This window comes from Bombina bombina, chromosome 7, assembly GCF_027579735.1.
Source record: "Bombina bombina isolate aBomBom1 chromosome 7, aBomBom1.pri, whole genome shotgun sequence".
In the NCBI taxonomy this organism is placed as follows: Eukaryota; Metazoa; Chordata; class Amphibia; order Anura; family Bombinatoridae; genus Bombina; species Bombina bombina.
The window spans coordinates 551262321-551287656 of NC_069505.1; the positions used below are offsets into that span (position 1 = coordinate 551262321).

Sequence of the window (25336 nt, forward strand, 5' to 3'; positions counted from 1 at the left end):
GAAGAGGCCTCGTTTGGGCCTAGTGGTTGGGATAGCAAGATAGGGAAAGTTAGCAGGATGAAACTGCTTTAAAGGAATGAAAAGGAGGGAGGGAAAAAGGTGAGAAAAGGGAAAAAGAAGGATTGGAGGGGGAGGTGGGCTTTTATTAGAGGCATATGATGTCTAGTAGTAAGGGAGTATTAGGGGAGTAGTAGTTAAGAGTGACATCATTAAGCAGGGGAGATTATGAAGGGCACCTCGTAGGTGAAATAGATAAAGGAGTCTTGGTGCACGTGACATTCATATAGACACTATTAGTTATGTCTAGGGGTTAGGACTTAAGTGGTTCAGCAAGAGAATAAAAATGCTTCTCATATGCATTTAAGTAAGTGATGCCTTAATTTGCACAATGCTTAAGCAGATACTATAGCTATGTTGCACCTTCTTCAGAGGGAAGAATGAGGGGATTACTTCTGGGAAGCGTGTCACTTTTACTACAGGGGTAATATGAAAAGCAATAATAAATATCCATAGTACATTGTAGAGATGTGAACGTGCTATATTTGAGAGAAATAGAACCCCTTATAGAGCAGTCCCATACTAGGAGGCATATGAGATAATAAATATGAGCGATTAGAGGATATTCCCCATAATATTAGAATAGTACTAAGTGCAGATAAAACTCTGTATAAACTTAGGTGGAACAATAACAATCTCATAGAATAAACAGTATAACTAATTAAACTCTGCATGTCTTAATATTTAACATTTCAAACTGATGGGGGACAAAGCCAAATTGTCCTTTGAAGTAAGAGTGTCTCCTCCTCATGATATATGTTAAGCAGGCTATGGAGACATGAATTAGGAAGAAGCTGTCCTGTTTATCCTATCCAAAATAAAGTAGTTTTCCAGCCTCCAGTCAAGTTAAAAAGACCTTTATTAGTTTCTTATAGGGTCCATCACATCAACCAACAACGTTTCAAACCTATTCCAGGTTCTTAATCATGTCATCCTCTGAACTTTAAATAAAGGTTTGCAGTAGGCGGTTGGTCTGGCGTCTGTAGTGAGATCGGGCGTATACTGGGACTTGCCGAGTTGTCGTTGCTTGGTCCCCAGCGTGAGCCGGATACCGCAGTGAGATCCCTTTCTCGAAGGCCTATGTGTTGGTAGCTGTATGGAAGGGAGTTGCGTCGGCGCAAGCAGTGGCGCTGTGTCCGACAGAGATCCCCGGCAAGACCTTGGCTTAGTAGAGGCGGCAGCACTATTTGACTGAAAGGGGACCTGAGGGTCCGTTATGCTGTGCTGGGCGCGTGTCTCAGCTTTCAGTGTCTCTGTTGCAATAGCTGCGCTGTAGTTCTCCTGGTGAAAGGAGAGCAGTAGATCTTCAAAACATCTGTCCATCTGTCGCCCAAAAGCTGCTAGCCTATCCGCTATTTCTGTGGGTAAAGGGTTTCTCGCCATCATGCAGAGGTTACAAAGTCCCTGTTATTCCCGGTTGTTGTCAGAGGTGATGTTGTGGCATGGCCTGCGCCTCAAAATGGCGCCTGTAGTATAAGCTCTGTGCTGTCCTCCGTGAATAAATGTCTCAAAATATGGCACTACAGTTGCTTCCTGTGCCTTCTTAGTGAACTTAAGTGTTTTGCCTCATGTGCTATTCTCGATCATTGTGTAGTTACCTGCTCTGAGCGGTCGATAGAGTAAAAATCTATATAATATAGCCGGAGCTCATGTAGAGTGTGACCGCTCAGATGCAGGGCTGTCTCCGCCCCCTGAATCATGAAATTTTAATTTTGACTTAAATGTCCCTTTAATATTTACAAAATGTTTGCTGCATTTGCATTCAGTAAAACTGGATTTTAAAACAAATAACTTGAAGTAGAAAACTATATCTGATATCAACTTGTCATAGTCTGAGATATGCAAAATTGTTTATTTTTTATTTAACCTAATAATATTTACTTGTTGCAATTGAGGTAGGGAGAGGTACTTACTAAAAAAAACACTGACAGGTTTGTAATATTGCTTTAACAGATAATTGTTTCTAGGGTTTTTTCTCACAATTTTCAAAATGTTATTACCCAATAAGATTTAAAAAAGCTACAGGATAACGAAAATGTAAGATAACAATATAGAAAAGAAAATCAATAGAGGAAAGTTTCTGATAAAAAAAAAATACAAAATACATAGAAAACAAATCATCCTTAGGTAATTGGAAAATGTCATGAAATCCGGGATACACAGAAAGATGGAATCTACTAGACAGATAAATAGATTTATAGCTGCACAGCGTCAAACACAGTGATAATGAAAAAGATAGCGGGTGATAAAGATTCTCGCTCAAAACTATTAGTTTGACATGTAAGAACTTTGAGCTCCATATACTAAGCAGAAGTTGTTTATGCAAGTTTGCTTGGCGCAATGTAAGAATCTTACACTCTACGCCAACATAAAATACCCCAAACACGTTTGTTGGGGGTGATTGATAGATCGTATGAGAGCAGGGGATTTGGTCGCACAAGGAAGTCCTCGTGGATTAGTAGGTCCAGTGTTCTGTCGAAAACTCCAATCTGACGTCACTTCCGGTATTTCCATACATCTGATTGGTCCGTGTCCTGTGAGTGACAGGATTCACAACCAATCAGATAGGCCCTGTAATCGCCAATCTTCACTATCTATTTAGCCTCCGCCTGGGGGGTTCAAGGGGGGCAAAACCCCCCTTGTAAACCTCATTCCCCAATGTTTACTTGGGGTGCATGCCAAAGGGTCTGCGGTGGCCCCCCAGACAGAGGCAAAACAGATATTAAAATAAAAGAGTCACCGGAAGTGACGTCAGATTGGAGTTTTTGACGAATTTGAGTTCTCGAGAACACCGGGCAGTGGATATACAGCATCCGATCCCCATTCGCTGAGAAGGGGGGCAAACATGCTCCCTTTGTATTCAATTCTAGTGGTATGTTACTTTAAATGAAATTGGGACTCTTTAATGGTTTGTAACAATAAAGGAACATTAATCTTAAAATGGTACTGCCTATAAAATGTTTAATTTTGTTAATAAAACAACTTTGCAATGTTATTTATTTACTAGTTTTTCTTGTAATTTAAATCTGAAAATTGTATTTTTCCTACTCTCCCCACCCCCGAGAGGTCAGAGTGCGTTCTGTAGAATTCTGAACTCTGACCTTTCTATGTGCTAAATGGTGATTGGTAGACAGGTACATGAGCTTATTTATATCGATCACTAATTGGCCACAGAGAAAATAATAGTTATAATTCAACATTTAAAATTATTTTCAAGAGGAGTGATCCAGGACAAATTTCGCTACAAGTATATATGTTTTAAATGCATGTAAACCATTTATTTTATATGCAGTTTTTTTTACTGTGCATCAATTTATTTCTGTTGCACAAAAAAAAAAAAGTAAAACATTTTTTCTTTCATGGTTCAGACAACAGAGCATGTGATTTTAAGCAACTTTCTAATTTACTCCTATTATCAATTTCTCTTCATTCTCTTGGTATCTTTATTTGAAAAAAGCAGGAATGTAAGCTTAGGAGCCGGCCCATTTTTGGTTCAGTACCCTGGGCAGCGCTTGCTGATTGGTGGCTACATTTAGCGCTACCAAGGTGCTGAACCAAAAATGGGCCTGCTCCTAAGATTACATTTCTGCTTTTGAAATAAAGATACCTAGAGAACGGAGAAAAAATTGTATTAGGAGTAAATTAGAAAGTTGCTTAACATTGTATGCTCTATCTGAATCATGAAAGAAAAAATGTGGGTATAATGTCCCTTTAATTTCCCTTTAAGCAGACATACATACAAACAACATAACATAAATATCTGGTTTTCTTACAGTTGGATTCGATAAATATATGAAAAAAGGAAGAAATAAGAATTCCATGGTGGTTTCCTTACAAGGAAGCAAAAATATGCAACCCATGTGAATTTAAAATATGACAGCCAACTGATTCAATACAGATAATCGCTGCCTAATGAGTTTGAACGATTCAATAATAATATCAATTTATCATGTTTATTATCAACAATATCCTATCATTTTGCATAATGTTATTAATTTCACCCTTTCACTGCTGAGCCATTTTCGCACTCCTGTATTAGAGCTGCGTTTAGCTCTCATTGCATTTGCAAATAAATTTTAATTCTTTTTTTTTCCTGTGAGTTACCCACACAGATCATATCCCGTTTTTTTTTCCAGCAGACCAGGCACTTTTACAAAATAAGTTTGCAGAATTATCTCAACATGTTTATCTGCAGCACCTAACAACTTTACAGGCAGCTAAATTCACCAAGAATGTTCACCAGCATCTTCAAACTCTATATCATCAATGGTTCCCATGACTGGAGATGCTGTTATTGAATCTACACCACTTTTATAAACATTTACTAGTGCATATTCACTAACAATCCTTGAGCGTCCATGCTTGTCTAAAAAAAACTATTCACAAAATCTCCTCTCTCTTTATAGCCACTAATCATGAAGCCAAAATTGTGTATTGTGCAGGTTTTTGTGTGGTCCAACAATTCCAAAAAGACAGCGATAACTGTTTTATATAACGCTGGCCAAATGCATTTGTGCTTTAAAAAAGGCTGCCTAATCTTGCATGGGGACAGTTCGTAACCGCTACTTCAATCAATCATTCAAGATGTGCATTCAACATGCGCCTTGGACCTGCTAAATACAGATCTTTCATTTTTTCAAGTGCATTTCTTGGTTCATTTAAAATGGTATGTTCTGTCTAAATTGTGAAATCGTGGGTTTTATATGCCTTTAATGTTCTTCACACGTCCAAATCACAAATTAATAAAAACAATTTTTATTTAATTAACAGATATTAAACTACTGGGAACAACATCAATAGCAGAGTTACTACTTACTCTGATATTTTTTTCCTTTTGTGCATGCAACTCTCTTTAAAGCTGTCTCTTTTTTAACCCTTTATTGGAGCTTAGGTATTCTTGTACTCTTTTAGAAGATTTAAAAAATTTTTAACATACCTTCCTCTATATTTAGCTTAACCCCTTAATGACCGGACCATTTTTCAATTTTCTTACCCTTAATGACAATGGCTATTTTTACATTTCTGCAGTGTTTGTGTTTAGCTGTAATTTTTCTCTTACTCATTTACTGTACCCACACATATTATATACCGTATTTTTTCGCCATTAAATGGACTTTCTAAAGATACCATTATTTTCATCATATCTTATAATTTACTAAAAAAAATGATAAAATATAAGGAAAAAATGGAAAAAAACACACTTTTTCTAACTTTGACCCCCAAAATCTGTTACACATCTACAACCACCAAAAAACACCCATGCTAAATAGTTTCTAAATTTTGTCCTGAGTTTAGAAATACCCAATGTCTGCATGTTCTTTGCTTTTTTTGCAATTTATGGGGCAATAAATACAAGTAGCACTTTGCTATTTCCAAACCACTTTTTTCAAAATTAGCGCTAGTTACATTGGGACACTGATATCTGTCAGGAATACCTGAATATCCCTTGACATGTATATATATATATTTTGTTTTAGAAGACATACCAAAGTATTGATCTAGGCCCATTTTGGTATATTTCATGCCACCATTTCACCGCCAAATGCGATAAAAAAAAAAAAGTTCACTTTTTCACAAATTTTGTCACAAACTTTAGGTTTCCCACTGAAATTATTTACAAACAGCTTCTGCAATTATGGCACAAATGGTTGTAAATGCTTCTCTGGGATCCCCTTTGTTCAGAAATAGCAGACTTATATGGCTTTGGCATTGCTTTTTGGTAATTAGAAGGCCGCTAAATGCTGCTGCGCACCACACGTGAATTATGCCCAGCAGTGAAGGGGTTAAATTAGGTAGCTTGTAGGGAGCTTGCAGGGTTAATTTTAGAGATCAGCCTCCCACCTGACACATCCCACCCCCTGATCCCTCCCAAACAGCTCTCTTCCCTACCCCACCCCACAATTGTTCCCGCCATATTAAGTACTGGCAGAAAGTCTGCCAGTACTAAATAAAAGAGTTAAATAAAAGTTTTTTGTTTTTTTTTAAATAAAAATAATAAAATATTTTAGTTGTGATGGACCCCTGCCTTAGCACCAACCTCCCTGATCCCCCCCTCCAGCTCTCTAACCCTCTCCCCTACCTAATTACCGCCATCTTGGGTACTGGCAGCTGTCTGCCAGTACCCAGTTTGGCCCCACAAACCAAAGTATTTAAATTTTATTTATAACTTCTATTTTTATTTTGAATTATTTCTGTAGTGTAGCAGCCCCCCCACAATACCCCCACCCCTCCCCCTCCCAGATCCTTTTATATGTAAAGAAAAAATATTAACTTTTTTTTCCCCTTCCTTACTTCATTGGTGTCAGTGTGGCTAATGTGTGCACGTGCATGTGCACGCGCCCCCGTGCACGCCCCCTCGTGCACGCGTGTGCGCATCGTGCACACGTGCACACGCTCCCTCCTCCCACCCAGACAATGGCACCATTGCTACCGGTGCAGAGAGGGCCACAGAGTGGCTCTCTCTGCATCGGAAGCTTGTAAAGGGGTATTGCAGGATGCCTCCATATCGAGGCATCACTGCAATACCCTCAGAGCTGCTGGAAGTGATTGTGATCACTTCCAGCACTCTGTTAGACAACTGATGTACCAGGTACATCTATTGTCATTAACAGTTAGTTTTTGCATGACGTACCTGGTACGTCAGTTGTCATTAAGGGGTTAAAAAAGTTTTATATGATATATATATATATATATCCAAGTTGGGTAGTATATGCACTCTCACCAACCAGCTTCAGTTTGCCAGGGTGCTGTTGCCAAGTATATAAAAATTCTATGAAAAAGCACTCACTGGACTTTAGACATCAGTGACAAACTATTTTTTATTGTGACGTTTCGGGACCACAAACAGAGGAAGGGACTTTGTGGTCCCGAAACGTCACAATAAAAAATGGTTTGTCACTGATGTTCAAAGTCCAATGAGTGTTTTGTCATAGAATATATATATATATATATATATAGAGAGAGAGAGCCAGATTACAAGTGGAGTGTTATTTAATGCTCCCGCTTAAGCGTTAACTGCACTAGAAGTTAAAAGTAAACTGTTTTCACTGTTGCGCTAACCCTACGCACTAAAAAAGCCAAACTTAGAATATTGTGCATGCGATAACGTATTCCCCCATAGAAGTCAATGGAGAAAAAAAACCACCCTACTCGCATGCAAACCTGATTGAATATTCTCATGTGCACTAACCAGACATGAAAATATGAATATTTCACATTCCAATGTTCTGCACAAAACAGAATATGTTCTATGTATTCATAAATAAATATCTCTACATATATCTGATGGTATTTTGGTACAATATATATATCTAAACCTATATATATATATATATGTATGAACAAAAAACTTGCACTCTCTGGTCATTTCAAAAGTAATCCTTTACTGTGAACAGTGATGTTTTCGGGGGCTAAGTATCCCCTTCCTCAGACACAGAGGCCTATTTATCAAATGTCTGTCGGACCTGATCCGACAGTGCAGATCAGATCCGCCAGACCTCGCTGAATGCGAAGAGCAATACGGTCTCCATATTCAGCTTTACACCAGCAGCTCACAAGAGCTGCTGGTGCAACGCCACCCTCTGCTGACTCGCGGCCAATCGGCCGCCAGCAGGGAGGTGTCAATCAACCCGATCGTACTCGATCGGTTGAATTGTGGCGATCTCTGTCCGCCTCATCAGAGCAGGCGGACAGGGTAATGGAGCAACGGTCTTTAGACCGCTGCTTCATAACTGCTGTTTCTGGCGAGTCTGGGCCCTCAAGCTCCATTCGGAGCTTGATAAATGGGCCTCACAGAAGTACCACTCAGGAGTACCACGCAGAGCACTGCTGGTCATGAGTGGAAAATGCAGCAGATCCAATCAGCAGCCCTAGTTACATAGATGAGTCGAGCAACTACAGCTGCTGATTGGATCAGCGTCATTTTCCTCTTGGAACCAGCAGTGCTCTGTGGCTCCCGAGCATCACATCTACTGCGAGTTTAATTCCTTTGGGTGCAGGGTCACTAAAATTATATGCTGTAACAAGTTATGCCACTTTAAAGAATGGTTACATCACACTCAAAATAAAATAACATATTTATCGGCTACAAACTGCCATCTTGATAGACACAATCCTAATAAAACATTGATACAAAAAGGAAATCTGCAGCTAATTAAAGGGACAGGAAACCCCAAAATTTTATTTCATGATTTGGATAGAACATACAATTTTAAAAAACTTTCCAATTTACCTCTATTATCAAATTTGCTTCATTCTCTTGTTAGCCTTTGCTGAAGGGACAGCATTGCACTACTAAAAGCTAGCTGAACGCATCTAGTTAGCCAATCACAAGAGACAAATGTGTGCAGGCACCAATCAGCAGCTAGCTCCCACTAGTGTAGGATATGTGCGTATTCTTTTTGCAACAAGGGATACCAAGAGAACGAAGCACATTTGAAAATAGAAGTGCAAGTTTAATTTTGACTTTCCTATCTCTTTAATAATATTGGTGCACAACAAAGCAACAGGAGACTACAAATGGTAAATACAGTGAATTACACAGTTCACTTCCTCCCATAATAGTAGGAAACCGGAGGAGGGAGTAAAGCTAAAGTGAGTAGCAGCAATATATCTGGGTTCTTATGACGATAGTGCCACTGAAGTGCAAGGGATTGTGGGGAAAAAATGGCTCCTGAATAGCAGCACAATCCATACCCCTCACTAAAGCTTCCACTTTGCTGTACACATCCCTTCTATAAATGCCAGTAACCTCACTACAAATATCCTCTGTTATTAGCAGTCTACACTCACTTCACACACTCAAATAACATAGCAGGGTTGGAGGGGGCTGTGTATTAGTAACTAGTACACAAATTAAATAGATCATCTAAATGTTCATTTATTATTGCAATGTAGTCTTTGGAACCTTAACCAGTTAATTATGAAAGTGATCATAATGATAAATAATAATTTACTGCACACACGTCCTTAATTGATATTAATGGTTATGTGAAAACGCGTTCAAACACATTACGCAGTAATCATCATTACTATTAATGTGCTGATTAGCTTTACGTCTGGTTTGGCTGCGTATTTGTTTTTTCGCATCCATGAAGACTTGTCTTTTGCGTATTTAACTAGATTTTGATAGTTACTCGTTCTTTTTAATTAAACCCTTTTTTCTGATTCAAACACTTTTTTTCTAATTCCTTCAGGAAGTCTTCTTATTGATTGGAGAGGTTTAGAAACCAATTAAAAAAACACCTATCTGCTATACAATATTGTTGTGCGAGAATTCAAACTGATTGGATTACGAGCGGAGCGATGTTGTTTGCACGCAAGCTACACCAGGTTTTTGCGACCATTTACACTCAAGTCAAATTCAGCTTGTTTTACAAGTTGAAAGTAAATGCGAACGTGTGAACGCAATCGTGATTTACGCTAGAATGATTAATACGACCTCAGATCTCTAGTTAACTGTTACACAGTAAAAAAGGTTTCACAAAACACATCAAAATTACATTTAAAAGTACAGTTATACTGTAACTTATAATAATACTATCTAATAAAAAAAATATTTAAAAAAAAAATGGCGCAAAAAAATCTATAAGGTCTCAAAGATATAAGGTCTCAGGTGTTAGAAAAAAAAGTCATGCAAGGGACTTTAATATAGAGATACATATATATGCATGTCTAAATATGTATATGTGTATGTATATATATATATATACTGTGTATATATATATATATATATATATATAAATAACAAGAGTATTGCATTGAGCAATAATACTTTTTTATTGGACTAACTATACATTTATAAGTTTACAAGTTTTCAGAAGAACTCCTTCCTTTCTCAAGTCTGACGCAATACTGACCAATTCAATGGATTTACAGATTATGGGGCCGAATTATCATAGTGTGAGCGGACATGATCCGCTACAGCGGATCATGTCCGCCGCACATTGATAAATGCCGTCAGGATACGCTGTCTGCATTTATCATTGCACAAGCATTTCTCATGAAATGCTTGTGCAATACCGCCCGATGCACATTCGTGGCCAATCGGCCGCTAGCAGGGGGTGTAAATCAACACGATCGTATCCGATTAGGCTGATTGCTGTCCGCCGCCTCAGAGGTGACGGACGAGTTAAGGAGCAGCGCTCTTATGATTGCTGCTTTTTAACTCCTGATTCCGGCGAGCATGAAGGCTCGCTGAATTAGAAGCATTCAGGCCTTGATAAATCGGCCCCTATATCTTAAAGTGAAGGTCAAGTCTGGCTTAGTCGCTTACAGATTTATATTGTAAATTTAAAATAATGTTGAGTTTCATTCATAAAAATTTTAATAAAGTGTTTGCAAAATAGTTTTTTCACCTTTTGGATCACCGCCGTTGTTCTTCTATAGTCTACCCGCCATCTTGCCGCTAATGAGTGACAGATTTTCATCATTTAATATCCAATCCCTTGTTCCCCCCTGGGGTGTTCAGCCCCTTTTTCTAAACGTCATTAGTGACTGCTGCACATGCGTTACAGACCGGCAAGCGTCATTAACATCATGCTTGTGCATGAGACGCGCATGCGTATCCTGCTCTATTATTGTTTAGGATACATTGACTCACTCACTACGATCCGTAAAATGTTTACGCATGCGCGATTGCAGGGGACATACGCATGCGCATTTTTCCTTCAACAGTTGTGCACGAGCTTGTAAGTGACGTTGTGAGCGTGTGGGAAAGCTCTCTACGTCACTATTGCAGAACAAGGAAGTGTTAGAGGGGAGGAGTCACTGTATACAACGGAGGTAAAATATATTTATACTTTATTCAAAACTGAATAAGATTCTCGAAAAATAACGTTGGCGACTGTAATCCTTATATGTTAATGGGTAAATTGGTGCAGTGCATTGGCTTAAAATTGACCTTCACAGGATGATTAAAAAGAGCAGAACGTGTTACAGAGGTCTGAGTGCAGGGAGAGGAGGGGGTGCCGTAAAAATCCTGAGGGGGGCTTAGGTGACAGACTGGACACTGTCTGCCTCTGTCACCTAAGCCCCCCTCAGGATTTTTACAACACCCGCTCCTCTCCCTGCACTCAGACCTCTGTAACACGTTCTGCTCTTTTTAACCATAAACCATCCTGTGTTTTAAGATATAATCTATTGCTTCAGACTTGATAAAGGAAGGAACTCTTCCGAAAGCTTGTCAACTTATAAATATATAGTTAGTCCAATAAAAAAAGTATCATTGCTCAATGCAATACTCTTGTTATTTTGATATCTAAATCTCTGGACTAACACGGCTACTCCAATCAACGTATATAATTATATGTATATATGTGTGTACATATGTATTTATATGTGTATATATGTATTTACAGACATATATACACATATAAACACATAAAGACATATATATAAGTGCATTAGATTCCTTTGCAGTCAAGTAACTGAAAATTGTAAATATTATACATTCCAATGTTCTGAGCATAGCAGAATATATTCTGTGTATTTTTAAATAGATATTCCTATATATATCTGTATATATCTATACCTATAAATAATCATGTATATATAGAGGTATAAACAAATATTTGTGCAAAAATCCATCAGATATATAATTAAATATACTTAAAGGGAGACTAAACCCCAAATTTGTCTTTCGTGGTTCAGATAGAAAATACAATTTTAAACAACATTCCAATTTACTTCTATTATCTAATTTGCTTATTTTTTTAGATATCCTTTGTTGAAGAAATAGCAATGCACATGGGTGAGCCCATCATACGAGGCATCTATGTGCAGAGCTACTGAGCCTATCAAGATATGCTTTTCAACAAAAGATATCAAGAGAATGAAGCAAATTAGATAATAGACGTAAATTAGAAAGTTGTTTAAAATCACATGCTCTTTCTTAATCATGAAAAAAAAATGTGTTTCATGTCCCTTTAAACTTACTTATAGCTGTTTTAACGTTCAAACGCAAGCGCAAAATACTGCTCCAATCGTAATCTGACCCATAATGTGCCATTGTATTGTACTTTTCACCTCCCGACCGCTGGAACTAAATTACTTATTGATTATTATAATTATTGATCATTATCATTAAAGGGACAGTCTATTCCAGAATTTTTATTATTTAAAAATATACATAATCCCTTTATTACCCATTTCCCAGTTTTGCATAACCAACACTGTTATATTAATATACTTTTTACCTCTGTGATTATCTTGTATCTAAGCCTCTGCAGACTATCTCAGCTCTTTTGAAATACTTTCATTTTAGCCAATCAGTGCTGACACATAAATAAGTCCACGGGAGTAAGCACAATGTTATCTATATGGCACACATGAACTAGCACTGTCTAACTGTAAAAAACTGTCAAAATGCACTGAGATAAGAGGGGCCTTCAAGAGATTTGAAATTAGCATGGGCCTATCTAGGTTTAGCTTTCCACATAGAATACCAAAAGAACAAAGCAAATTTGATGATAAAAATTGAAAAGTTGTTTAAAATTGCATGCCCTAGACTGGACTAGACTAGACTGTCCCTTTAATTTGTATAGAACTGCAAAATTCTATAGCGCCGGCATTGGCTCACAGTAGTGCATTGCTGCTCCTTCAATAAAGGATACCAAGAGAATGAAGCAAATTTGATGATAGAAGTAAATTGGAAGTTTTTTTAAGATTGCATCTAAATCATGGGGGGGGGGGGGGGTGTTTCATGTCCCTTTAATTTGGAAAGATTCCCATGAAGGAAAACCTTCCATTATATATATGACTCTAATAATGTGCTGAAAGGTTCTCCTGAGACGTTCTGAATCTGCCATTTTACATATTCCAAGCAAATGCACTAATTAGATTTGGCTTAAAATCTCAATTAACACTTCAAGTAATAAATAATATTTTTAAAGGATGTTCTTGCGCCTACTCACTCAACTAAAAGTACTTCAAAACTAAATATATCATTAGTAACATCCCCCCAGTTATTAATCAATACCAATATTATTTTTTTCTAGGCCCTTTACAGTGAAGTCACATATGCACAGGTCATCAGATGGCTGCCAGGACAGGATCCCTGTAAGGGATATTCTAATACATAACACGCTCCATGTTTTAAATAGGCAGACAAGGTTCCTAGGCAGGACACCTGTCCATCATTGTTCACTGCTAACCAGGCAGCATCCCCTGATGAAATCTATGTGCAGTCCCGCCCCCTACTCTTGCGTGATTCAATCATTCCAGGGTGAGGTTAGGAAGGATCCACAGCTCCATAAATGAAGTCCTATGTATTTACTCTAGTGCTGCCACTAGGGTTGCCACCTCAGCCATTTTTTCCTGGGCACTTATGAGTTATTCATGCTGCAGGGTGTGCAGGTAGGAATATGAATTTCTACCCTGGAAAGCACACAAATAGTGACACTAAACAGCACAATTCATGTTCCTCTCTGCACACCCTGCAGCAATTATAACTCATAAGTGTCCAGGAAAACATGGCTGAGGTGGCAACCCTAATTTAAATTAACATTTTATTACCTTATCTCTTCTATACCCTACTGGAAGTGTAATTTCTTCTGCTGGCTGTGTTTACACAGTTTATCTATAGCTTGGTCCTAAGGTGGGGATACTACAGGCTAAATCAACTATTTCAAATGCCAATATAATGGTAAATGAATACTTATAAATGCTCCAGCAGTTAAAGTGGATCAATGGGAACAAATTTAAGGGGAGACATTTTTTGAGTAAACTGTCCCTTTAATTAGACCAAGTCATTTTTACATTAGAATGTAGGCAGAACTAATTTAATCTTTTTTTCTAGAAAAACCAAAGCCAGACATTACACAACAATCACGCTACAAAAAAATGAATAAAACATCTCATTAAAAAGGTACATTAGTAATACAAATCACACTCTGATTTCAGAGTTAGCAAATGTGTAAAAGAGCAAAACACAATATTTTAAGATTTTGTTTTTAACTACACAGCTGCTAGTGATCTGTAAAACCATTACCTTACAGAAAGAGTAAGAGATCACTCGAACATCCTTCTACAAATTCATTTTTGTTTTTGCGGTTTCAAGTAATATTTCAGAGTCTTGCTTGTAAATATAAATTGATTTTGTATCTCTCATTTGCATATCATACCCAGAATTCTCTGGTGCATTGTTAGCAATGTATACAGAATACTTATCGGGAAAAAAGCAAGAAGGGGTTCTTATCTAGATGTGCCAATTGGCTATACAATTTATTTTGTGGCTCTTACTTTTATCCAATGGAGGATTTTCATCTCACGCTTTTATTTCCACCATAACTTAAATGAATATATGAATACTTAGAATGCTTAACAACAATGGAAACAGTGTGGGTAGATTCACTAAGAGTCCTCTTTAACCTCACCATTTTTTTCAAAATCTATATTAGGCACAGTAGAGAACATCCCCCCAAAAAACATCCTAATACTGTGAATCAGGTTTAAAAGGACATGAAAGTCAAATTTAAACTTTTCATTTTAAGAGCCTTTTCAAGACTTTTTTCTTTTGTATCCTTTGTTGAAAAGCATACCTAGGTAGGCTCAGGAGTAACAATGCACTACTGGAACCTAGCTGGTGATTGGTGGCTGCATATATATGTTTCTGGCTCACCAGATGTGTTCAGATAGCTCTGAGTAGTGCGTTACTGCTCTGAGGCTGACTATAACTATGTATTTAATTCCCTTTGCAGGGTTAAACACATAGTTATATAAGATCAACAATGCAGTAAGAGAATTTTATTGTCGCACTTATGTCCCTTTAAGTGCCCAATTAAACTTCATAAAGAAAGAGCCAAAAAACAATACTAGGGGGTTGAAACAGCTGTCTGTGAGTGGCTTTTCCAGCATTGCATTCCAACACCTGATGCTTGACAATAGAAAATCTAATAAATATGTCTGCCAGCGACTTACCACAATGAGATGCCACATGCGCGCTGCCTCGGCCACAAGAGTAGACACGCTGCTGCATCCGGGCATTAACATGATCTTAATAGGATCATTATACAGTAACTCGTACAGGTGCCTTGTTGCCTGCCCTGGATCACACTGCAGAAATAGAGAGAACAGCAGGGTCAGGATGGGAAAGGAAGGATGGGGTGAAATAATCAAATTTAGGAGATATATGGATAAAATAAAAATAAAACATATGCATAACATTAACATAACATTTGAAATAAGTAAAGTGCAGACAAGGAACAGGAGGGTGGGTGGGAAAGGTAGAGCGTTAGTGAGAGAAAGAGGAAAAGAGAAGGGAGATTTAGTGATGAAATACAGAAAGTGATAGGAAATAGGAGTTTAGATCAGAAGATAAATAGAGGTAATTAAAGATGGAAGAGCTGATGCATGGAGGGGAAATGTGAGAAAGCGTGAGAAAGAGATAGAGAGTGAGAGATAGAGAGAGGGGTACAGAACGATAGAATGAGAGAGAGAGAGAGAGAGAGAGAGAGAGAGAGAGAGAGAGAGATAGGGGGTACAGGATGAGAGAGAAAGTGAAAGAAAGAAAGAAAGAAAGAAAGAAAGAAAGAAAGAAAGAAAGAAAAAGAGAGATAGAGAAAGAAAAAGAGAGAGAGAAAGAAAGAAAGAGAAAGAGAGGAACAAAACGAGAGAGAGTGAGAGAGGGGTACAGAATGAGAGCGAGAGAGAAGAGGGAACAGATCGAGAGAAAGACAGAGTGAGAGAGAGAGAAAGTGAGAAAGAGAGAGAGAATGAGAGAGAGAAAGTGAGAAAGAGAATGAGAGAGTGAGTGAGAGAGATAAATGACAGAGAAAGAGAGAGAGAGAGTGAAAGAGAGATAGAGAGAGAAAGAGAATGAGAGAGAGAGTGAGTGAGATAAATGACAGAGAAAGAGAGAGAGAGAGTGAAAGAGAGATAGAGAGAGAAAGAGAATGAGAGAGAGAGTGAGTGAGATAAATGACAGAGAAAGAGAGAGAGAGAAAGAAAGAAAGAAAGAAAGAAAGAGAAAGAGAGGAACAAAACGAGAGAGAGAGAGAGAAGAGGGAACAGATCGAGAGAAAGACAGAGTGAGAGAGAGAGAAAGAGAGAGAGAATGAGAGAGAGAAAGTGAGAAAGAGAATGAGAGAGAGAGTGAGTGAGAGATAAATGACAGAGAAAGAGAGAGAGAGAGTGAAAAAGAGATAGAGAGAGAAGAAAAGGGTAGGAAGGAACAGAATAGTAGATAAAATATGGAGGAATTAGAACAAAAGAGTGAGATTGTGGAGGAGGAAATAAATAATAAAATAAACAGGATTTGGATTAGGGGAGAATAAAATGGGTTTTATTGTTATTAAGGAGACAATCATATACACAGAGCCCTAGTGAGTTAGAAAGTCCCCTTCCTGTCACATCCCCTCACTGTGCTGCCCCTCTCCCCTTCCATCCTCCCTATCCCCATCTGTCTCCCTCTCTGCCCATTCCTCTCTCTATCTCTTGCACTCCCTCCCCTCCTTTTCACTGGAATATTTTAGCCTTTCCTCCGTTGCCGTGGTAACAGTGAGAGAGCTGAGTGGAATAATGAGAGCGCAGGGGGTAATCCTACAAGGGAGAGCCTGGCTGCATTCCCCCACCCTGTGTGCTCTCACTACCCAACCTTCTGAGCTCATGTCAATAAAGCCACTCTTTCTGCCACCCTACAGTCCCTCTATACAGTCTCTCTATACAGTCTCTCTACACAGTCCCTCTATACAGTCTCTTTATACAGTCTCTCTATACAGTCTCTCTATGCATCTCTTTATACAGACTATCTATACAGTCTCTATATACATCTGTTTATGCATCTCTTTATAGTCTCTCTATACAGTTCCTCTATACAGTCTCTTTATACAGTCTCTTCATAGTCCCTCTATAAGTCCCTCTATACAGTCTCTCTATAGTCCCTATATAGTCTCGCTATACAGTCCCTCTACACAGTCCCGCTGCACAGTCTCTCTACACAGTCCCTCTACATAGTTTCCCTACACAGTCTCTCTATACAGTCCCTCTATAGTCCCTATATAGTCTCGCTATACAGCTACTGCTATACAGTCCCTCTATACAGTCTCTCTACATAGTTTCCCTACACAGTCTCTCTATACAGTCCCTCTATAGTCCCTATATAGTCTCGCTATACAGCTACTGCTATACAGTCCCTCTATACAGTCTCTCTACATAGTTTCCCTACACAGTCTCTCTATACAGTCCCTCTATAGTCCCTATATAGTCTCGCTATACAGCCTCGCTATACAGTCCCTCTATACAGTCTCTCTACATAGTTTCCCTACACAGTCTCTCTATAGTCCCTCTATACAGTCTCTTTATACAGTCCCTCTATACAGTCGCTCTACACAGTGCCTCTACAGTCTCTCTATAGTCCCTCTATAGTCTATACAGTCCCTCTATACAGTCTCTTTATAAAGTCCCTCTATACAGTCTCTCTATAGTCCCTCTTTACAGTCTCTTTATACAGTCTCTCTACCAGCTGTCTATCCCTCAGACTGTCACTTTCACATCATCTCACTTTCTCTCCTCATCATTATCTTACTTTCAGTCTCAATCACTTCTCTACTATCCAAATCCCCCCCCACCACACTCTCTTGCACAACTACCTCCCTCACCAATGCAAAATGTCCCTCTCTACCTCCCTCACCAATGCAAAATTTCCCTCTCTAGCTTCATCCATTGCACCTCTATTTGGTGCCTCACAACTTCCAGAAATTAATTTCCTCCTAATCATTTAGTTATCTAGTAATTATTAACTGATGTGTCACTAGCCTAGATTCACTAACATTAGAATGGAATGGGAATGGGAACTTAAAGGAACAAGAAACCCCATGTTTTTGTCTTTCATGATTCAGATAGAGCATGTGATTTTAAACAACATTCCCATTTACTTCTATTATCTAATTTGTTTTGTTTCTATGGTATCCTTTGTTGAAAAGGATAACTAGGTAGGCTCAGGATCTGCTGATTGGTGGCTTCACATATATGCCTCATGTTGTTGGCTCATTCTGTAGTGCATTGCTGATTCTTCAACAAAGAATACCAAGAGAATTAAGCAAATTAGATAATAGAAGTAAATGTAAATTGGAAAGCTGTTTAAAATTATATGCTCTACCTGAATCACGAAATAAAAAAAAATGTGGTTTCATGTCCCTTTAAGTGACCATTCTAATGTTAGTGAATATAGGCTAGTGACACATCATAGAATTGTGTTTCATATCCCTTTAAGATTACACAGTTTTTCACTCAGTGAGACCATGACAGCCGTGTATCATGCTAAAGGATACACCCTACATTCCTGTACATGAAGGAAAGTATAGCGCTTAATAAAATTGGTTTAAAATGGATATTGAAAGTATGACGTAAAAATCATATTTGATTTACACATTAAAAATCGTATTAATATGTGGCAAAATGCAGATTTGATATTAAACAGTGAACTTCTTATTTAAAGTTTGCATAAAAATCCTATGTAATGTGCATAGTACACTTGATATTTTATGTACAATATAATTTCACAATGGAAAATAAAAATTGCAGCAAAAAAAATGTACAACATTCAAAGTGTACTTGCGAAATGAGTCTTGCCAGCCTTGCAAGTTTTCTCATAGGTTTCATTGTATTTATTCTCTGTTACACCTGCAAGTTTTGCAGTAATTTCTCGCAAAACTAAAGCAGGCGAGTGCACTGAATAACCTCGTAGAAAAATACATGTATGCAAAACTAGAAGCAAATGCAAGTATGCTAAAAAAACAGAGCAATTTGATTTGTATGTGCTCCCTGTTACCTCTGCCCTCTCCTGCGAGATTCTCCATTTCAGAGAACTTCAATACTTTCTATGGGAGATAGCTCAGCACTCGCCAGGACATGCATGATTTTCTCTCAATGCCCACAAATGTAAAAGAATCTAGCACCTATATTTGCTCACCTTTATTCCCTGAGAGCATTACAGAGCCAATTTACTAAAGAATGGAGAAATAAGTGAGTTTTTGTGAAATGCTGCACTGAATAACATAAGAATTAGAAAGGTAAGAGTTCTTTATCCATACTTAATGAATATTGGAACTATATGTCATCTATTCTCTCTCTTCTCTGTACTATCTTGATTTAATTGCCATCAATGTTTACCCTATATATTACCATTTGCATGAATATTATCTTATTTGAGAACTGGTGGCACCCCAAATACTAGAGAACATAAAACATTTCCTATTCGTTTTAGGTCACCTACAAATCCTTATTATGTTGGTGTCCTACATGCTCCTTCTCATTGTTCTATGGATATACATAACCTCTTAGTACCCCCTCTATCACATATACACTCTGCCCGGTCACCCAATTGGTGAAAAGTTCAACTCTGTCCTCTACCCTTGCCTCATTTCCCAAGTGCCAATTAATCATCAGTTTTGTGTCAAACCTTACCCTTACTTTGCTGTCTTGTAGATAATTCATACCATTGATTTTTGTGTCCTCAATTTAATTTCCAACAACAAAAAGGACCTATTTACTGCACTTCCATCACTTGCTCTAAACTTCAAATGTCTGTCTTAGTGAACATCTACTCTGTCTATGCACACTTGAATCTCAACAAATACCTCAGTTGCCACTTATGCATTGTCCTTACATGCTCACTCACAAGGCTTATTAGACTGAACTTATCCGAATGTCATGGTATGTTCATCTGCCAATTGCTCCATTTCTTAAGTGTCTGCCCAGCCAAAAGTCCACTATGCTCATATTACCTACCATATTACCAAATGTCTTAGATGCCACATCTACGTTGTTCCTAATTCCACACCTGCCTAGTACATGGGGATATTAGTGGACAAAACCGTTGACTACATGGTTTTTTTTTACATGGAAAGGTAATCAAGAATTATGGGGCACCAAGATAACTTGTCCACATAACTTGTTGCTTGCCTTTCCATATGTGCATGACTAACTTAGACTCAAGAAGAATAGACATAAATTATTATTGGACTTCAGTATATTCGCCCAGTTACCCTAGTATACAATTCTTAAATTTCTATCATCCTATTGTGCACATGTTTTTTTCTAAGAAACATGTTTCAGATATCATCCATTAGTTCCCGTCCCAATTCTCACCTATATAAAACCTAACCTCTTCTGTCAGCCAAAAGCTCATGCTTCCTAGTCTGTCCACCTTGAGAATGAGTCCCATGACTGCTAAATTCACTAATAGCTCTGTACAGCCTCTCCATAATGAGCCTCAAGCCTCCCCAGTTGCTATGGTTTTCTAGGAAGCCGATTTACTAAAGCTCACTGATCTCTCCATTCTTTTGGGAATAGGCGCATACAATAACATAAAAAATTGGTAAAGCGTGTGCAGGGTGGTGAACCTGAAGAGACACATTACTGAATTTTGCCCCCATTCACCCAACTGTCACCCAAAACCCCACGCTTCCCAGGCTTTCCTTTAGTATAAGTCACCAGTTGGCCAAATTCCCAATAAGCTCTCTACAGCTTCTCTAACTTCATGAACCTTCAGTCTCTTCAGCCTCAACAGTTGCTATGGTAATCTAGGCATCCAATTCACAAGCTCACTCATCGCATCCCTTCTTTTGTGAATCAGGTGCATGGAAGAACATAGAAACTGGTGAAGCTGGAAATATTAGAGAGGTTGGTGAATCTAGAAAGACCCTTGGGTGATTTTTTTAAAATTTCTGTCACTCCCAAATCTCATGCTCCACTGACTTTGCTAGAGAACAAGTTTCCTCAGTCAACCCACTTGTCACACCCACAACAAATGCTCACCTGGCTGTCGTGGTGAATGAGTTTCAGCTCGTACTCCGGCAAGATGTCCCTCCTGATATTAACGTCCTCCAATGCCATCTGCGCCGCCGGGTGACAGGCCTGACCCCCAGGCCAACCCCCACTCATGGGGAAGAGAGCACCAACGTGCAGCGTTCTCTTACCTGAGACCGCAGCACACAGCAAAAGCGTCAGCACAGAAACGCACAGAGAGACAGACATGACCAAGGGGAGAGACATCACTGGGGAGGAGAGGGTGAAGAGTAGAGAAGGAAGAGGCCTAAGAGACCATAGAGAGATAGAGTCATAGTAAGGCTGAGAGTGCAGCAGAGAAAGAGACAGCAGCAGAAAGTGAGATAAAGGTTTTAGGAGCGTGAGGGATAGATTGATAGATAACACCAAGAAAAGGTAAACAACATAAAGGTATCAACAGGGGATAGCCCAGTGGTTTAAGACTGACAATGAGAAATGATAGATAGATAGATGGATGGATGGATAGATAGATAGATAGGACTGACAGGGAGATCAGATGGAATAAAGGAGTTTGGGAATAGGTCTAGAAAGATAACGGTTTCAAAACAGCTAGAGATGGGGGGAAAAGAGAATCTGCAGAGCAGAAAACAGAAGGTATTGGATGGATTTGATTAAGATAATTCAATGAAAGCTAGAGAAGAGAGAAAAAAAAACACTGGCTGTGAAAAAGAAGCAAATAATAATAATCCAATCAAATAGGCAGAGAGAGATGACCAAGGCAGCCCAGTGAGGCAGTGAAAGGCAGCTTCAGCATCTGCATGATTCCTGGTTTTATTCTGCAGTCTAGAGAGCAATCGAGATGAAGAGAGAGAGAGGGGAGCAAGAGAGAGAGAGAGAGGGAGCAGGGGGGGGGGGTGGAGACACATTGATGTCACCCACGCCGAAGGGAGTGAGGGATTACAAAGAGAATGAGAAATGAGAGAGGAGGGGGAGAGAGATGTGAGATGGAGAGAAGGATGAATAGAAATTGGGGAAAGATGTGAGATGGAGAGCGGAGGGAAAAGGAAGAGGTAGAGAGCGTGGATAAATTTTGGAGTGAGGAAGAGTAAAAAATATAGATAAAGAAAGAGAAAGATAGAGATAATGATAGGGATAAAGACATGATAGGGAAAGAGAAAGAGAGAGAGCAAATAATGGAGAGTGAAAGAGTTAAAGGGGCATTAAACATCTCTTTCTTTTATGCACAAATTGCGCTTTTTCCCACCTTCCCTAAAAAAAGCCAAAAAGCAAAAATCTGTAACCTAGGTTTTCAAAATGCTGCAAACTGCATAAATCAGCTATTCAGCTATTTGATTTCCTGCATTTGCAGGTTACAAAGTTTGGTTTCTGGTTCCTTGGGGAGCGTGAGACAAACATAATTTAAGACAAAAGCAAAAGGTGTTTAATATCCTTTTAAAGAGAAATAAAGAGAGAGAGAGAAAGAGAGACTGTAAAAGCAAACAAGAGACAGCAAATAAAAAGAATCGGAGAGTAAAAGAAAGAGAAAAAGAAAAGTGAGAGAGAAAGGGGAGAGATAAAATAGAGAGGAAATAGAGTGTCAGCGAGAGTGAAGAAAAACAGAAAGCAAATGATAGAAAGAGAAAACAGAGTGAAAGAGAGAAAAAGACTAAAAAGGCAGCAAGACAGAGAAAGGCAGTAAATAGAGAGATGGAGAGAGAAAGAAAGTTGTCTAAATAGAAAAGCGAGAGAGAGAAATGGGGGTTAAAAGAGAGACACAGAACAAATGAGAGAGAGGGAAAGAAACACTACAGATGAGAGAATGAAAGAAAAAAATGAAAAAAGGAGAGTGAAATAGTTCAAGAGAAAAAGGAAAAAGAGAGATTGAATAAGTAAAAAAGAAACATGATACCAAGGATATGATGGGGATGACAGGGAAGGAGATACATAAAGAGAGAGATTATATCAAATGGTAATAACGGTAAACGGCCTGACGATCTAAAGCTCTCAGCTCTAGCGAGATTATCTAACAAGTCTCCTCAGCATTCCTGTGAGTTCCCTCAAACAATTTTAACCTTTAGATATGTTAATCTCACTACACAGAGTTCTGAATGTAAATGAGAGACACATATATTACAATATAATGCTGAGAATAAAAAAAACAAGATTTTTCGCGATTTCACTCCATGCCGACGGGTTTTTGATTATTGGGCCCAAAGAGATAGAGGAAAAATAGTGCAACCAATGATTCTCCTCAACTGTAATCCTATAAACCAGTGATGGCAAACCTTGCCACTCTAGATGTTTTAGAACTGCATTTCCCATGATGCTTAGGAAGTCTAGTTGAGCATTATGGGAAATGTAGTTCTGAAACATCTGGAGTGCCACGGTTTGCCATCACTGTTATATACTATATTCATTAATATGGCAAGATTTACAAGACAGGTAGATAGATAAATAGATAGATTCAACTGAATAAAACGCATTGAACAGGACTCTACAGAAAAATAGAAATAAATTATGATGTATTTAGAAAGAGTTGGTAGATAAGGATAGGTGGATAGGGAGATAAATAAACAATTAGTATATATGACACACAGTGCTATGAAGAGGTTAAAATAACATGTGGGGGGATCATGGGGAGAAACTGAGAACAGGATGAGACTTTTTTGGTTATTGGTTTGCTTTTAGAACTAAGAATTCTTGTTTGTATAGCAAAAACTGTTTGATGATTTATTTGATATATCTTTAACGAAACATTCAATTAAATAAAATGTATATATCAGTTATATGAAATAATTTAAACAGGTTTGAAAAGATTGATCCATCAAAACAGATGAAGCTGTTTAAACTGACATTGCTAGTAACAAAATATGGGACGGATTGCTCACTAGCTGAGAAGTCCTACAGCTCTACAGGTGTAATGGGAAAACCTACACAAGCAAATCAAGAGAGGGTTTTTTTAAATAATGACCACAACCAATACTTCAAAAAAAGTGCTATTTTTTTTAAAAATTACCCCAACGTAGATGCCAGTTTTGGCAAACTTGATATTCTTATTGTTAAAGGGACATTACAGTCATTTTTTTATATTTTGCATTAGAAATTATTCTACGCTCCACCCCAAAACAACCAATATAAAGTGCCCACAAAATCCACACATACTGATTTACACAATCTAATCTATAAATTGCAGGAGATTCACAGATGCCAATTCACCAAATTAAATATATAGGGTTTTTTTTTTTTATTATTCTGCTGCTCTAATATAAAGTTCAGGAGACTCAGATATCATAATATACATTAATTCAAATATGTACAATGTTAGAGAGGCCAAAATCTGCAACAATCACACAGTACTATTATATTAATGGGAAAAAGTAGCAAGAGAATGAAATATATTATAATAAAAACATATTTGTAAAAAGGGACTTTCTATTGCCCTTCTTTTTATTTTGTAATTCACTCCTTCAAAGGAGTTAAACACAAAGTTGCACTCCTGGAACACCTCCAATTAAGGACATGAGTAGCAATTCGAGCATACACATGTATCCCTGCTTCAAATTGGCTTACCAGCTATATACTCATCTGGAATGGCATATGAGCACAACTTTGTCTATATATATATAATATTTAAAAAGAGAAAGTGCAAACAAAAAATACACTAATGTGTTAGGGCATTTTACTATTGCACTATCGCTCCAATATAACTATGTGTTTAAGCCCTGTAAAGTTATTCACCTCCATAGCAACAGTGAACTTGTGGGAACTCATCTGGTGAGCCAATGACAGGAGTCATATGTGGAACCACCAATCAGCTGCTAGCTCCCAGGAGTACATTACTGCTCCTGAAGCTTCCTCTGTATGCTTTTCAACAAAGGGTACCAAGAGAAGAATTTGCATTTGTCAACAGAAGTAAATTGAAAAAAATGACCTGCTCTATTCGATCTATGACAATCTAATTTTATTTAAGTTATAAATCATGTCCGTTTAACTGCTTTGCAGTGGTTAAAGGGACAGTCAACACAAAAATTGTTATTGTTTAAAAAGATAGATAACGCCTTTACTAGCCATTCCTCAACTTTGCACAACCAACATTGTTATATAATATAACATTTAAACCTCTACATTTCTGTCTGTTTCTAAGCCACTACAGACAGCTTCTTCTTATCACATGATTTTTTATTAGCTTTTCACAACAGGAGACTACTAGTTCATGTGAGTCATATAGATAACATTGTGCTCTTGCTTGTGGATTGTGCACGACACAGCACTAATTGGCTAAAATGAAAGTCAATAGATAATAAATAAAAAGTCATGTGATCATGGGGCTGTCAGAAGATGCTTAGATACAAGGTAATCGCAGAGGTCAAAAGTCTATCAATATAACTGTGTTTTCTGTGCAAAACTGAGGAATGGGTAATAAAGGGATTATCTATCTTTTCTCCTGTTAAGTGTAGTCAGTCCACGGGTCATCCATTACTTATGGGATTATATCTCCTCCCTAACAGGAAGTGCAAGAGGATCACCCAAGCAGAGCTGCTATATAGCTCCTCCC

The 25336-nt window shown here is 38.1% G+C and overlaps 1 protein-coding gene across 1 annotated transcript in view; it reads right to left on the reverse strand.

Moving 5' to 3' along the window:
- GABBR1 (gamma-aminobutyric acid type B receptor subunit 1) overlaps window positions 1-25336 on the reverse strand; it is a 276841-nt gene that overhangs the window by 142990 nt on the left and 108515 nt on the right. The window contains exons 3-4 of the mRNA XM_053721871.1: window positions 20812-20972; window positions 14974-15108 (exon numbers count right to left, since the gene is read on the reverse strand). Of these exons, the coding sequence (XP_053577846.1) occupies window positions 14974-15108; window positions 20812-20972 (296 nt within the window). The remainder of the gene's footprint in view (window positions 1-14973; window positions 15109-20811; window positions 20973-25336) is intronic.